Consider the following 14,248-nt stretch of genomic DNA (forward strand, 5'->3'; position numbering starts at 1 on the left):
TAGGTAGGTAGGTAGATAGATAGATAGATAGATAGATAGATAGATAGATAGATAGATAGATAGATAGATAGATAGATAGATAGATACGAGGTTGAGGTGGGCAGGGGCAGGTGGCAGAGGGTTCCAAGATTCTCACGGGTCAAGAAAGAAAAGCAGTATATGGCCTTACAACTCTCTTTGGCAGCGGCTCTCAACCTGTGGGTCTCGGCCTCTTTGGGGGTCAAATGACCCTTTCCCAGGGGTTGTCCGATTCATCACAGTAGCAAAATGACAGTGATGAAGTAGCAACGAAAATAATGTTATGGTTGAGGGGTCACCACCACATGAGGAACTGTCTTAAAGGATCATGGCATGAGGAAGGTGAAGAACCGCTGTCCTAGGGCCTGACCAGTGACAGAAACCAGCTGGAGACAGAGTGGGCAAGCTCAGAATCTGAACTGATCATGCTAGCATCATGAATCTGGCCCTCCACCTCACCTGCCCCCTGCCAGCAGCAGGCCAGAGGCTGGGGTGCCTCCCCCCACTCCCCCCACCACCTTCCAGGCTTCTAGAACGATTTGCTCACCAGGGCCTGTTCTGCTTGCTCTAGGATGAAGCTGTCTACAGCCATGGCCTGCCTCTCCCTGGCCCTGGCCCTCATCTTTGGCGCAGGGTCCGCCTTGCCCGAGCCCCAGGCAGCCCAGCTGGCCACAGACTTTGGCGTGAAGGTGTTTCAGCAGGTCGTGGAAGCCTCCAGGGACCACAACGTGGTGTTCTCACCCTATGGGGTGACCTCCGTCCTGGCCATGCTGCAGCTGGCCACAGGAGGAGACACGCGACGGCAGCTCCAAGCAGCCATGCAGTTCAAGATTGAGGGTAAGAGACGGTGCCGGAAGCAGCGCAGAGTCCCCAGGGGAGGGCCGCCACGCGCCAGAACTCAGGCACTGCTGAGACGTAGCAACTGCCATCCTCTCCTCCAACCGCGCTCCCCACCGCTTGGCCCCTGACCAAGGTTATGCCCTTGGCAAGTCACCTAACCTCTCTAAACCTCAGCCGTCTCTTCTACGAAACGGCGAAAACTAAAGTATCCTCCGTACAGAACTGCGGGGAGGGTAGGTGGCAGAAGAAGCAGGCTGTCTACGCCTGCAATGAGTTGCAGTCCCAGAAACCTCTGGGGCAGCCCTACGCTGGCCTAGAAGGGTTGCCAAGAGCCAGAGCCGACGGGGTGGCGGTGGGTTTGGGCGAAGAGCATGATGTCGTCTAGCATTGTTAGGAGAAAGAGTTCAGGGCCCATCAGGTAAGAAGAGATGAAATTGGCCTTACCCAAAGAAAGGACTGGAAGCGGGAACTTGAGGAAGGGGGCAGATGCAGAAGGGAGAGCAAGGTGTGGAAGGCAATTCCCCTGCAAGGGCCCCTGGGGAGCAGGACAGCCCCATCATCTGGGCAGGGTGGGACCTCTCTGGGGGGTAGTCAGCCCTCTGCTCCACCGGAGCCTAATGTGTTGGATTCTCCTGCCTCGGCAGACAAGGGCACAGCCCCTGCCCTGCGCAAGCTGAACAAGGAGCTCATGGGGCCCTGGAACAAGGACGAGATCAGCACCACCGATGCCATCTTCATCCAGCGGGACCTGCCGCTCCTCCAGGGCTTCATGCCTCACTTCTTCCGGCTGTTCCGCAGCACGATCAAGCAGGTGAACTTCACGGAGGCGGAGAGAGCAAGGGCCATCATCAACGACTATGTGAAGAAGCACACAAGAGGTGAGCCAAGGGTCTGCGAAGAAACGGGGATGTGGAGACAAACCCAAGCGCCCTAACGCTCTCTCTTTCAGCCCTCTCTTCTCTGTCTGGTGAAAGCCGAGCGCTTTCAGAACCACAGCGTAAAGGCACGCTTGTCTGCGAATCAGGCCCTCTCATGAGCACCCACTCCAAGAGCACCCTCACCCAGGGACGTGGGGTTTAGTAAGAACAGCAACACCCACAACAAGCAAGACTGCAGCTCAGGGGGCCAAGTAGAGAGAGGGTTTTGAAAGAAGGGAGATGAGCCTCACCGGGGAGCAAGGGGGGCGCATAGTGGGTGGCACTTTGAGCTGCTGACTTCAAGGTCGGTAGTTCAAATCCACCAGCCTCTCCATGGGAGAAAGATGTCCTTTGCCACACCCTTTAAGACTCACAGCTTCGGAAGCCCACAGGGGCAGCTCCAGCCCATCCTGTTAGGTCGCTGTGACTCTGAATCAACTCGATGGCAAGGAGCGTGAGGGAGTTTACATTTCTAGAACCAAGCAAATGTGGTGAGATGCTGGTAATCACAGGAGGAGGGGGCAAGTTGAAGGCAACTGGATTGGCTCATGTAAACTCCCAGGCCGCCCCTCTAACCCGACCCCTTCAGCATACATCTATTTGAGGCCTTGGGCTGATGGGGAGCCATCTAAGCGTGAAAATCATCGAGCATCCTGATCAAGGAGTCCAAGTAGCACAATGGTTAAGTGCTCGCTGCCAACCCAAAGGCCGTTGGTTCGAACCCACCCCGAGACTCAGTGCTCTGTTCCCATCACAGCGTAGGAAACCCTATAGGTCAGGTCTGCTCTATCACATAGGTCTACTCTATCATATGGCCACCCTAGCAGATCGGTCTGTGTTCTGTATCACATCGAGTTGGAATCGACTCAGTGGCAGTGAGTTTAAGGGGCTTTGTAACGAGTCAGGGTCCATTTGGGCGCACACCAACCTCCCTCCTGGTCACCTGGCTTTCCCACAGGCATGATCAGTGACTTACTTGGCAAAGGGGCCGTGGACCAGCTGACGCGCCTGGTACTGCTGAATGCCCTCTACTTTAATGGCCAGTGGAAGATGCCCTTCCCAGCCTCACGCACCCACCACCGCCTCTTCCACAAGTCCGACGGCAGCACTGTCTCTGTGGCCATGATGGCCCAGACCAACAAGTTCAACTACAGTAAGTGCAAGACCAACGCCCCCCTCCGCCCCCATCACCTCAACTCCTACACGATTGCACCTCATAGTTGGGGTGCATCCCAAACGTTTCCCTCTGAGAGAGGAAGACTGCAGGGAAGCTCCCCACACCCCCGAGGAAGGAGAAACTCTAGCCCCCACCCCCACTCGGGCAAATACTTCTCAAGTGGGAGACACAGGGAATCGCAAGCTGATGCTGAAATCCAGACATCCCGCTGTGGATCCCTTGACCCCTGTCTCCTTCTAAAGGGCTTCCGGGGCCAAGAAGGCTTGCTGGGAGGGAGGGGGGAGGCTGAGCAGAAGCTGAGGTGAAGGCCATGCAGATTGGGGGACATTTGGGGTGGGGGTGGGGGGTGGAGGAAGACACAGGTACCGAAGGCCAAGAAGAAAGCTCCGGTGGACCGCCAGTAGAGAAGGGACGTGGACCGAAGCGCATTGAAGGGAGGCGATGGGGGTACAGAGCTTCACAGGCAGGGTGGAGAGCTTTGCTTCGAGAAAGAGCGGCGAGGACAGGACTTTCTTGTGTCTTCACAGCTGAGTTTGCCACCCCGGATGGCCATTACTATGACATCCTGGAATTGCCCTACCACGGAGACACAATAAGCATGTTTGTGGCGGCGCCCTACGAAAAGGAGGTCCCTCTCTCTGCCCTCACCAACATCCTGGACGCTCAGCTCATCTCCCAGTGGAAGGGAAATATGACCCGCCTGCTTCGCCTGCTGGTTCTGCCCAAGTGAGTTGCTGGCCATGCCTTTCATTTCCTCCCGCCTCCTCCCGCTCGGCTCCTGAAAGCACCGCTCAGCTCTGCATCCCACACAAGCACCCTGCCCGCCCACCCCATCCCCTGTGGGATTCCCAGAACCCTCACATCTGCAGGGCGGGCACCCATGTGGGAAGGAGGGGAAGGGGAAATCGAGTCACCCGCATTTGATTAAGACGCCTCCTGCTTCAGCTGCAGGGCGGGAGTCAGGGGTGGGGAGGGCCCGGGGCTTTCTCAGACATCCAGCTCCACCCCTCCCCATCCAGCATTGACCACGCTGGCTGACCCAGGAAAAGCCAAAAGAAACGCAAGAACAAATGAAGGATGGGAGAGATTGAGTTGGTCTAAAGTGGTTTGGGGACACCCTTCCCTTCCTGCACCATCCCCACCTGTCCCCCCCACTGCACACACACACACACACACACACACCCATCGCCTCAAGCCAATATCCAAACACTAAGAACAAGAGCAATCACTTCCGGGAGGTAAACAGCCCAAAGGGCAGCTTCTAACTGGAGTTCCAAGAGCCACAAACCAGTCAGCAATCTTTTGGCAGCTGCCGCACCTCCTGCTTGCCGGCAAAGGGGTGGAGAAGGCTGAGGTCGGAAACCTCTCCCTCCTCCTAGTCCCTGACACTTCCAGATGCACGTACCTCCGCTGGGCTTAGGGACAGAGGGGCTATTAGTGGGTTAGATAGTCTCTGGCTCTCTCATCAAAAGAGAGGTCATTAGTCATCCCTGGTGGGAAGGGAAGAGAGCCCCAAACCGCCCTGCTGGGGAGCTCTTCAGAAGGAGCTCTCGCAGCTACCCGATCTGCAGACCAGATTTTGGTGTGACTTGTCCGTCTCCCAGGAGATTTGCCCTTGCTCCCTCCCGCCCCTCCACAGCCAGACCGACTAAAACGATGCCGAAACGACTGCTTTATTTGAGGAACCTAATTAGTCATAGGCGTGTGTGTGTGTGTGTGTGTGTGTGTGTGTGTGTGCAGGGATGGCGGAAGAAGGAAGGCTCAGTGAGATGGGAAACTTCCAGCGAACGCAGACCTTGTGAACAGAGCAGCCCCACCCCCTCCTTCCACCACAGTGCCCATCTGCCAGGGCACCGGGCTGGCTAGGAGGGCCCAGGGCTGCCAGCAAGAGGGGGCCCAGAGCTTGAGCTGCTTCCGGCACCCCCTTCCCCTCCCCAGATTCTCCCTGGAGACTGAGCTGGATCTCAGGAAGCCCCTGGAGAACTTAGGGATGACCGACATGTTCAGACCAGACCGGGCCGATTTCACCAGCCTCTCAGGTGAGGGGTTCTCCTGTGACTGCATCTTGCTCCGGGTGGTGGGCAGGGGGCGGGGCGGTATCCCTGAGAAAAACAAAGGTGCTTCTCTCTGAAAACTCACCTGGCCTCCGGTCTGTCCGCCCCAGATGAAGAGCATCTCCACGTGTCGCAGGCCCTGCAGAAGGTGAAGATTGAGGTGAACGAGAGTGGCACGGTGGCATCCTCATCCACAGGTGAGCCTGGCCCGGGGGAGGCCCTGCCCCTTGGGGATAACTAGCCCCCAAGCCCGGAGGCAAGGCAGCAGGAGGCCCAGCCCCTGGCCTTTCTCCTCCCACTGCTGGTGCTTAGCCTAGAAAACAGGGCCCCTTCTCTGGGACCCCCTTCCTTTTCCTGGTGGTGTCTGGGGTCCCCTAAATGAAGAGAAGCCTGGTGCGTTTCCACAGTAAACTTAAGGAAGCACCTCATCCAGGAGTCCAAAAAAAGATTCGCAGCAACTTCTGTTTGTGGTCAGATGGCTGGGTAGAGTATCTAACAAGCCACTGGTGGGGTGGGGGGAGGCGGGGGAATCCACATCCGGAGGCCTTCCTGAGCCTGGTCGATCCATCCGGGACACAGGGCCACTGGTCTCGTGGTCTCAGACGGTGTGTCTTTTCTTGCAGCCGTTGTGGCCTCCGGCCGGATGGTCCCCATGGAGATCATCATGGACAGACCCTTCCTCTTTGTGGTGCGGCACAATCCCACAAGTAAGTCGGCCCCTACAAGGCTCCCATGAGCCCTCCCTCCATCCAATCCTCCTCATCTCGAGCACCACCCCAGACAGATGGGTGTCCCCCACCCCCACCCCCGAGGGACCTACACTTGTAGACAGAGTGCTGTGCGGTGGGGTGGGACCCCAGCCCCCACCCTTAGCCAGCACCGGTCCCTGACACCTCACTGCCTCCCTGGGGTCTGGCTGGGAGACTCGCAGTGCCCTTGACTGTGGGCTTTCCATCCTCAGGAACAGTCCTCTTCATGGGTCAAGTGATGGAACCTTGACCCCCTGGGGACAGAAACTCCCGCCTGGGACAGAACTGGAAATGTAGCCAGAAAGAAGGAAATCTGGGAAAAAGAAGAAGAAGGAATGTTTTAAGTCCTCTTTCTGGGAGAAAGAGAAGACAGTTTCTTTCCTCTTATTTTTTTTTTCTAATTTAAATGTTTGCTATGAATCTTTCCAATCAGCCTCCTAGACCTCAGCCCCACGAGGGTCTATCTAACCCAAGCGTGGGAAAGACGCAGGACCGAACTCCTTGTGGAGATGGTGGGCAAGAACTCTGACGCCTAATCCTTGGCCATCTCCCACGCAGACTCTCGGCACTCCCGGGCCCCCAGGCTCAGCTTTTCCTGTGCATCTTCCAGCCCCGTGCAGCATTTCAGACCTGCTTCCCGCTGGGCCGTGGGCAGGAGGGAACCACGGGCCTAGCGCAGCTTTTAGGAGCTCAGAGGAACGATCTGTGTTCCAGTCACGTTGCCTCCCGTCTGCCCCTGCAGAGGAGGCTGGCACCAGGCCAGCGAAGGCCAACGGGAGAAACACCCTTTCATCTCACGGTCCAGCCTGACCTGGGAGGTGCTGGAGGGCCGCAGAGCAGGGCCCACTCAGCATCCTGATCCCTGGCCTGGCCATCTCCGCGCCCCCCCCCTGCCCCCCAGGGGAAGAGTGCTATGCAGGTGATTGTTGAGTGTAGGTGACTTGTTTACACATCAAAGCAGCTCGCTGCTTCCCACAAACCTCCTTTGGCAAAACTACACCATGAGAAAGGTTAGCTGTATGCCCCAGCTCTTTGTCTCCCATCTCTGGTGCAGAGGATGGGGTGCCTGCATTTGTGCTTGAATATTTATCACCTCCCCCCTGTGTGCCTGTGTGTGAGAGAGAGAGCTCTATGAAGACAAATGTAGTGTTTAAACTCACTCCCACGACGTAGCTCTCAGTGGCCTGAGAAGCCAGAAAAGGTTATCTATCACTGAGTCCCAAGCCCAGAGGTCTATCTTTATGGAAACAAATGCCTGTGGCCGAATGGTTTCTCAGCTGGCGAGGGAGACTGCGAAGGTCAGACAGACGCTGCTCGTGGGTGCCCCTTCTCCAGGGGCGCCCAGGGCACCCGCCACCTGCACCCTGTAACCCCTCCACACACCCTGCTCAGGAGGCTTGGCAGCCATGCCCTCCGGAAGCCAGGTGTGATGGCGGGGCCGACACTGCCACCTTGTGGCCGCCCGAAGCCCCTCTGCTCTCCCTTCCACCCCCCTCTTGCCAGTCCTTCCGGCCAGGTTCCTGTCCAGAGGGTCCAACTTCCGCCCACTTTAAAATGACCCAAGGGGTAGGAAAGGTGAGCGAGGCTTGAGCGAGAACAGTGCGGTTCCGAAATTTTCCAATCGATTCAGGAACAGAAGAGCAAAGGGCAGCACGACCTACCAGGACAGAACTTTCCCCAATTACAGGGTGACTCACAGTCGCATTGGTGACTCACCGCAATGTGCCATTTCCGGCTGCTGTGTGTGAGGAGTGGACCCTTGAGGAGAGAGAGAGAGAGAGAGAGAGAGCTTGGGCTCAACTACTGTTAGACCATCTTTTTTGAAAGCCTGTGAGCTGGAGGGTAGGGCCACGAGATGCATGCATCTGCTGAAGAATTGCACTGCCACGTGAAAGGCACGCGCACCCGAAGAAGCCCGATCCTACAGCGACAAGTTCTCAGTGGGCTTTGTGTTGTTTTTGTTGTTTTAAAGGTTGTTTCCCCCCCCCCCCATTATACACTGGAGAGCGACAGCCACACACAGTCCCTGGGGGTGGGGTGTCCAACATGATTGAACCTGTGTTTAGTGATGCTTGTTTAATTTTGATACATAAAGAAATATTTAAAAAGGCAAAAAAAAAATCAATAAATACAGAGAGCATTTAAAACCGTTCCCTGTCTTGGTTTCCCGTGGTTCACAGCCCAAGATAACACTTTCCTGCTGGAGCCTCACTCTCTCCTGGGATCTCCAGGAACATAGACCCACAGGCCCAGGCGTGTGGAGCCACGGACCATCTCTAAATCTTCACTCTCACCCAACGTAAACACCCAACCCTAATCTTAAAGCCAACCCTAGCCCAACCTCGAAGCAAATAACCTGAGAGGTGAAGGAAGTGCTTCATGATGGAGATCAAAAACCACAGCCTTAGGCAGCAGGCAGTCTTTGGGGTTTTCCAGCCTGGACCCCTGCCCTGTTTAGCGATCACCTGGTGGAGAGGGCTCTGCACTGGGGACTGCTGCAGGGAGTGACTCAAAGCCTCCATTGGCCACCTTTGGGCAGTGCCCCTAGCATGCTGAGATTCCCACAGCTGTTCAGAACCTGAAAAAAAAAAAATCGTGATTAGTACTCAACAGGTTGTTTGGAAGAGCTCACAGTTCAGGGAGCTCTGTCGAATGATCCGGTGGCCGGCCACTCGAGATGTCAGTGTACTTCCATAGCTATGGGACCCTGGGCAAGTGTGGCACCCTGGGCTATCATGTTCAAGAACCGAGCTCTAACATCTGAGTGTTCTTGGACCACGTGTGATGAGGCGTCTGTCTGCATGAAATAGACCCTGTGTCATGGATGACACTCAAAGCAGGGAAAATCAACAAGAAAACTTGCAGCCTTTATTAAGGATTACACCTCAACATACATTTTTTAAAATTTAAAATCCTTACAACTGGACCAGTAAGCAACATCCTGACACGCAGAGGAAAGAACCGATGTTGTCAAGGATGTCCGTGTTGCTTGCATCCACAATCTGTGCCTGTGGAAGCGGGCGTCAAGAAGTCCAAGGAACTGTTGCGTTGAGCACATGTGCTGCAAACAATCTCCTGAAAAGCATTCGTTTAAAAAGCAAAGCTGTCACATCAAGGACTTTGGCCCAGACCATGTTGTTGTTGTTTTAAATCTTTCACGTGCATGTGAAAGACGGACAATGGATAAGGCAGACTGCAGGACAGTGAGTTCTCGGGTGTGCAAAGAACATGGAAAGAGGCATGGATGGCCAGAAGAGGACACCAGTCTGCCTGGGAGGAAGGAGAGCCCGAAGCAAGCGTGGTGAGACTTCCTCTCATGGACTTCAGACATGTTGTCAGGAGAGGCCAGTCCCTAGAGAAGGACAGCACGCGTGGTAGAGTGGAGGGGCGGCCAAAACAAGAGGAAGACCACCGTCAAGGAGAGGGCTGGACACAGCAGCTGCAGGAATGGGCTCATATAGGAAGGACGATAACGGGACGCAGACTGGGTGGAGTTGGGGTTCTGCTGGGCATCGGGTCACTCTGAGTCGGGACTGACTCAAAAGCACCCAACAACAGCAATAACCCTTCCTGAACCCTAACCCCTAACCCAAACCCTAATCCCCAACCCCTAACCCTAATCCAAACCCAACAACAGCAATAACCCTTCCTGAATCCGAACCCTAACCCTTCCTGAACCCGGAACCCTAAACCTAACCTCTAGCCCTAACCCTAACCCTAACTCGATAACTCAAACCCTAACCCAACAAAAGCAGCAACCCTTCCTGAACCCTAACGCTAACACCAACCCTAACCCAAATCCTAACCCTAACCCAAATCCTAACCCTAACTCAAGGCCCGGAGTGGGGACCATCTGGCCCGTGGGCTGGATGTGTCCTGGGAAATCCTCAGTGCCAGCTAACGTCCATGGCCCACTGCAGAGAAGCAGTTCCAGCCACCACGCTGTTGCTGTTAGGTGCCTCACAACTGGTTCCCACCCACAGTGAGCCTGCGCACAACAGAAGGAAACCCTGCCCTGTCCAGCGCCCTCCTCACCGCGGTGCCCCTGCTTGAGCCCATTGTTGCAGCTACCTAGTCAATCCATCTCCTTGAGGGCTTTCCTCTTTTTCACTGCCCTCCACTTGACCAAACATGATGCCCTTCTCCAGGGCCTGGTCTCCCCTGACCACACATCCACCCATCACATTAGGAGTGAGTGAGTTCAGTGTTTGAACAGGATAACCCTCAAATGTTATAAATGTCCCGATGGCCGTGGGAGAGGCAAGGTTTCTCCTCCTGGCCCTAAATCCGGACACTGACCACGAGTTCTCTACAAGGCCCACGGCCTGGTGCGGTGGGGCCTGGTTCTCACGCTGAACATCTTCCTCAAGAAAGAAAGAGAGTCCTCAAATAGCTCCACCCAGTCAGATGGGCCTGCTCTTGGCTACACTGCTCTTGTATTCCAGTCTCTGTTCATGCTATTGCTTTCCACCTCTGAAAGCCAGCTACCTCGGTTCCCCAGTCCCACAAAAACCCAGGGCAAGTTCCCCTCGAATCTAGCCAACATCATCAGTTATTTGGGGGTTTTCTTCATCATCAGTTTTTAATTTGATCACTATTGGCTTTTCTTGTCCCTGCTTTGTAGTAATGCTCATATTCATGCATGCCCTTCCGTTTTATACGCCCCTTGCCCGCTCTACCACCTACCCGTATCTCAAGTTACTTGGAAAGAAGAATCCTTTGTTACAGATACACTTGATATCCTCCTCCCAATGGCTCCCTAACATAAATCTGACTTGAACCGTTGAAACTTCGCCAGCTGATTCCCCCTCTGATGCACACTGGACCTGATCTAGGCTTCAGCATTTTGTGTATTTTTGTTTTTGTTCGTTCATATTAGGGTGTACCTCAGTGGTGTGATGTCATTGCAGATCACACTCTTGACGTTGTGTTGTATGCTGTTCTGATTTTTTGATAGATGTAACTCAGGATGGATGAACCTATAGAGACAGCAAGTAAAATCAGGGTATGGGGGAGGGAGGGGAAGGTAGAGGAGAGGGTAGGGGGGAGGTAAAAGGGATACGGTGTCAAGGAGGCCAGAAAGAAAAAGAATGTTGGGAATCTGACGGTGGTAGCAATTGTACAATACTGCTTGTTGTGACTGAATTGTGGAATGATATATGTATGAACTCCCAATTCATAATACATTTGTTTGTTTGTTTGTTTTAAAGAAAAAGGGGGAAAATGCTCCTTAAAATGTCCTTTATTCTCTTCCTCCAGTAGCTTAAAGGCTCTTGGCAGAAGACATAGTGCCCCCCCCAAAAAAGAAGAAGACATAGAGCCCTCAGCTAGTTTGTTCATCTATTCAAAAACAAAAACTTTAACTGAAAAATGGCTCGGCATTCCTTATCCGACTGAAGTATTGAACTGTGTGACGTCTAGATGATGTCCTAACAAGATGAGTTGTTGTTGTTTGTTTGTTTGTTTAAGTGCACTACAATTTTAAAATAATAAATAAATAAAACAAGCAAAAAACAAAAGGAAAGAAATGGGGGCGGGGGGGATTAGCTACATACTTTCCCACTCTAGAATCCTACAAGTCGGACTAATAGGCTCTGTCCACAGCATTCTGTTCCAGCCCTCTCAACTTCTACAGGACTGCAGGCCACTTCTGAAATGGGAACTCATTAGCTTATGGGGGTCCTTGATCCAAACCATGTAAGGAGTGAGCCCTCTGTCACCGGAAGCATTCAAGGACAACCAGGATGAACTTCGGTGCACATGCTTCCATGGTCAAGGTATATGATCAGATGATTGATTTTATTATTGTTATTATTATTAGGACAGACAACAGGTGCTCATAGTAAGACACGCCAATCTTTCGAATGGTCCAAGGCGAAAACTCGATAGCCACTCCTACCTCTGGTTTCTTGCGTGGTTTTGTGGACCTGTGTTGAGCATTCGCAAATGTGATAAGCATGTAGGAGACCTCCTTTCCTTTCACACAAACTCAGTCATAGGATATATTGTGCTGCTTTCTTCAGCTCATGATACATCCCAGATCTCCTTCCCGAATTCTTACCAGCTGTAGGTAGAGATAGCTGATACAGTTCCCTAACCACCACCGATGGCTAGTTCAAGGGTTTTGTTGCTGCTGCTGTCAACCGTATGTAGTGATGTAGACACCTTTGTGCATTTCTCCCAGGGCCCGGATGCTCAGGTACTCAGAATAACTCCCAGAATTAGGAGGAAGTGTCTTCTTCTTCTTTTAAATCATTTTATTGGGGGCTTGTACAACTCTTATCAAAACCCATCCATCCATCCATCCATCCATCCATCCATCCATCCATCCATCCATCCATTGTGTCAAGCACCTTTGTACATTTGTTGCCTCATCATTCTCCAAACACTTTCTTTCTACTTGAGCCCTTGGTATCAGCTCCTCACTTTTACCCCCATTCCAGGGACGTACCTTCTAAGAAGCTGCTGAACCTAAAACGATAGGATGCTGGGTAAGCAAACATTTTCCATTGGTGCGGTCACAAGTGTTCGTGTTGCCGGTTAGAATCCGACCTTTTCTCAAGGTGAGATGCTCCTTCACCGCTTTCCCAAGAAGCCACGTCCTTGAAGACCGACAGGTTTTAGATCTCGAACGAGAAGAATGGTCCCTGGACCTTTTCCTCTGAGACGATGGTAGCAAATTCTAATCATAATGTTTTTGAGAATAAATTTAAAAAGGGGACCCGCGACAAAATACATTTCTCTAAACCCTCACAACTGGACAACCCAAAGAATCACACATGCACACACACACACACACACACACACGTTATCTCTGGACTTTAGAGAATAAAAATGTATCAATACTTGTTCACTAACTGTAAGGTGGGTGTCACGAGAATGCAAGTTGTTAGGGGATTCTGGTAGAGGGATGGGAGGGGGCATGTGGAGACTGCTTTCTGTACGATTTTTCAGTAAATCTAAATCTGATCTAAAAAAATCATTTTTTAAAAAAGGGAAAACTACTAACAAGATGTGCCCGCAGTCATCATCGGTAGACATGTCTTGTAAATCTTTCACCGTGGAATGACTTATCATCCCGTGCGCAGGCAGTCGGATGAATTTTGTAAACCGTTCAATGGTAGAAATATTCTAGGAAAGTAGAGATATTTTAGGCATCAGAATGAAACTTGTCAAAGGGACCATCTGTTTTCCCAGCCATTTTTAGGTGGTTCTTCAGACACATTTCATTGTATGAATAACCCTGGTGGTGTAGTGGTTATCCATTGGGCTATGATCTGCGTGGTCGGCAGTTCAAAGCCACCAGCAGCTTCTTAGGAAAAACACTGGGCTTTCTCCTCCCTACAAACAGCTGCAGTCACATTACTGACAACGAGCATGATGGAGCTACACGGATGCAGCCAGAGCCCTGGAGCTGGAGGAGTCGCATGGAGACCACCCAGCACTGAGATGCTTCTATGACCACTGGATCCACAAGACTTTCCACCCACTGGCCTGTGATCTTTATTTCTGCATTCGGCATCATTGCATGTGCTGCATAAGTCCAAATAAGAATTTATAGACTGGTAACCGTCATATGGGCTAATATCAGATTTATGGACTTGATCTGGACTGGACTGGGATGGTTTCTCAATATTCAATTGCTCTGGTCTATAAAGCTCTTTCTTATATACATATGCGTGTCTATGGATTTGTTTCCCTAGTCAACCCAGACTAACACAAAGGGTCTCCCCAATCATACAGAGGAGCTCGGATGCAGCTGGGAGCCAGAGTGCTGCACCCATTGGCCAGTCAGTCACCTGCGATTCTGCCTCCTGAGCACGGTCTTCTATCACCTAGCCACCAGGTGGCACTTTGGGTCCCATAGAAAGCTCTTCTCTGAAGCAAAACCATCTTGGCTTCTTCCAAAATCCAAAATTGAATTCTATTCCATGTACAAGCTTTACTTCTAAGCCCAACTTTCTACCCGGGGACTGTGATGCATGAAAAAGAAGAGCATGTGGGTGATGATCTGAGAATCAATCACTGCAAAAATGACTCAGCGATAGACAGAGGATGGCACAGGGCGAGAGACAGGATGAAAGGGGAGTCTATCTTTTTCGGTTACGTAGAAATAATTTTTTCACTGTAGCAGTGATGCTGTCATTTAGACCAGAGGGGAAAGGCTTATCCGAGACTGCGTCACAGAAAACTTGCAGGGTGAGTAAGATGAACCTGGGTCTGTGGAGAGGGAAAGGCAGGGCATTCCAGACAGAATTCCAGAGGGTTCCGTTGTGATCCTTCCCGAATGGAAAATCAGCCAAGCAACCCCCCAAGCCTCAGGTGGCTCCCTCCACCCTCCAATAATGTCAGCGGCTCCCCCTCCCATGGACACCCTTTTTCATTCCTACAAACACACAACATCAGTGGAGAAAACACTCCATAAATTGCTACATAAATGGAGAAGAGGCTGACGCTGTCAAGGATTTGGGCTGGCTTGGATCCACCATCGAC

The 14,248-nt window shown here is 52.4% G+C and overlaps 1 protein-coding gene across 1 annotated transcript; it reads left to right on the plus strand.

Moving 5' to 3' along the window:
- Nucleotides 1–590: 590 nt before the first annotated feature.
- On the plus strand, nucleotides 591–7,879 carry SERPINE1 (serpin family E member 1). Its single transcript, XM_004705610.2, has 8 exons — nucleotides 591–855; nucleotides 1,503–1,736; nucleotides 2,734–2,928; nucleotides 3,480–3,678; nucleotides 4,891–4,991; nucleotides 5,117–5,203; nucleotides 5,630–5,713; nucleotides 5,968–7,879. The coding sequence occupies exons 1-8, from the start codon at nucleotides 591–593 to the stop codon at nucleotides 6,003–6,005; spliced, it is 1,203 nt and encodes a 400-aa protein (XP_004705667.1). The 3' UTR covers nucleotides 6,006–7,879.
- The last annotated feature ends 6,369 nt before the right edge of the window (nucleotides 7,880–14,248 follow it).

This window comes from Echinops telfairi, unplaced genomic scaffold (assembly GCF_000313985.2).
Source record: "Echinops telfairi isolate 266 unplaced genomic scaffold, ASM31398v2 ScPeMD7_5;HRSCAF=22, whole genome shotgun sequence".
In the NCBI taxonomy this organism is placed as follows: domain Eukaryota; kingdom Metazoa; phylum Chordata; class Mammalia; order Afrosoricida; family Tenrecidae; genus Echinops; species Echinops telfairi.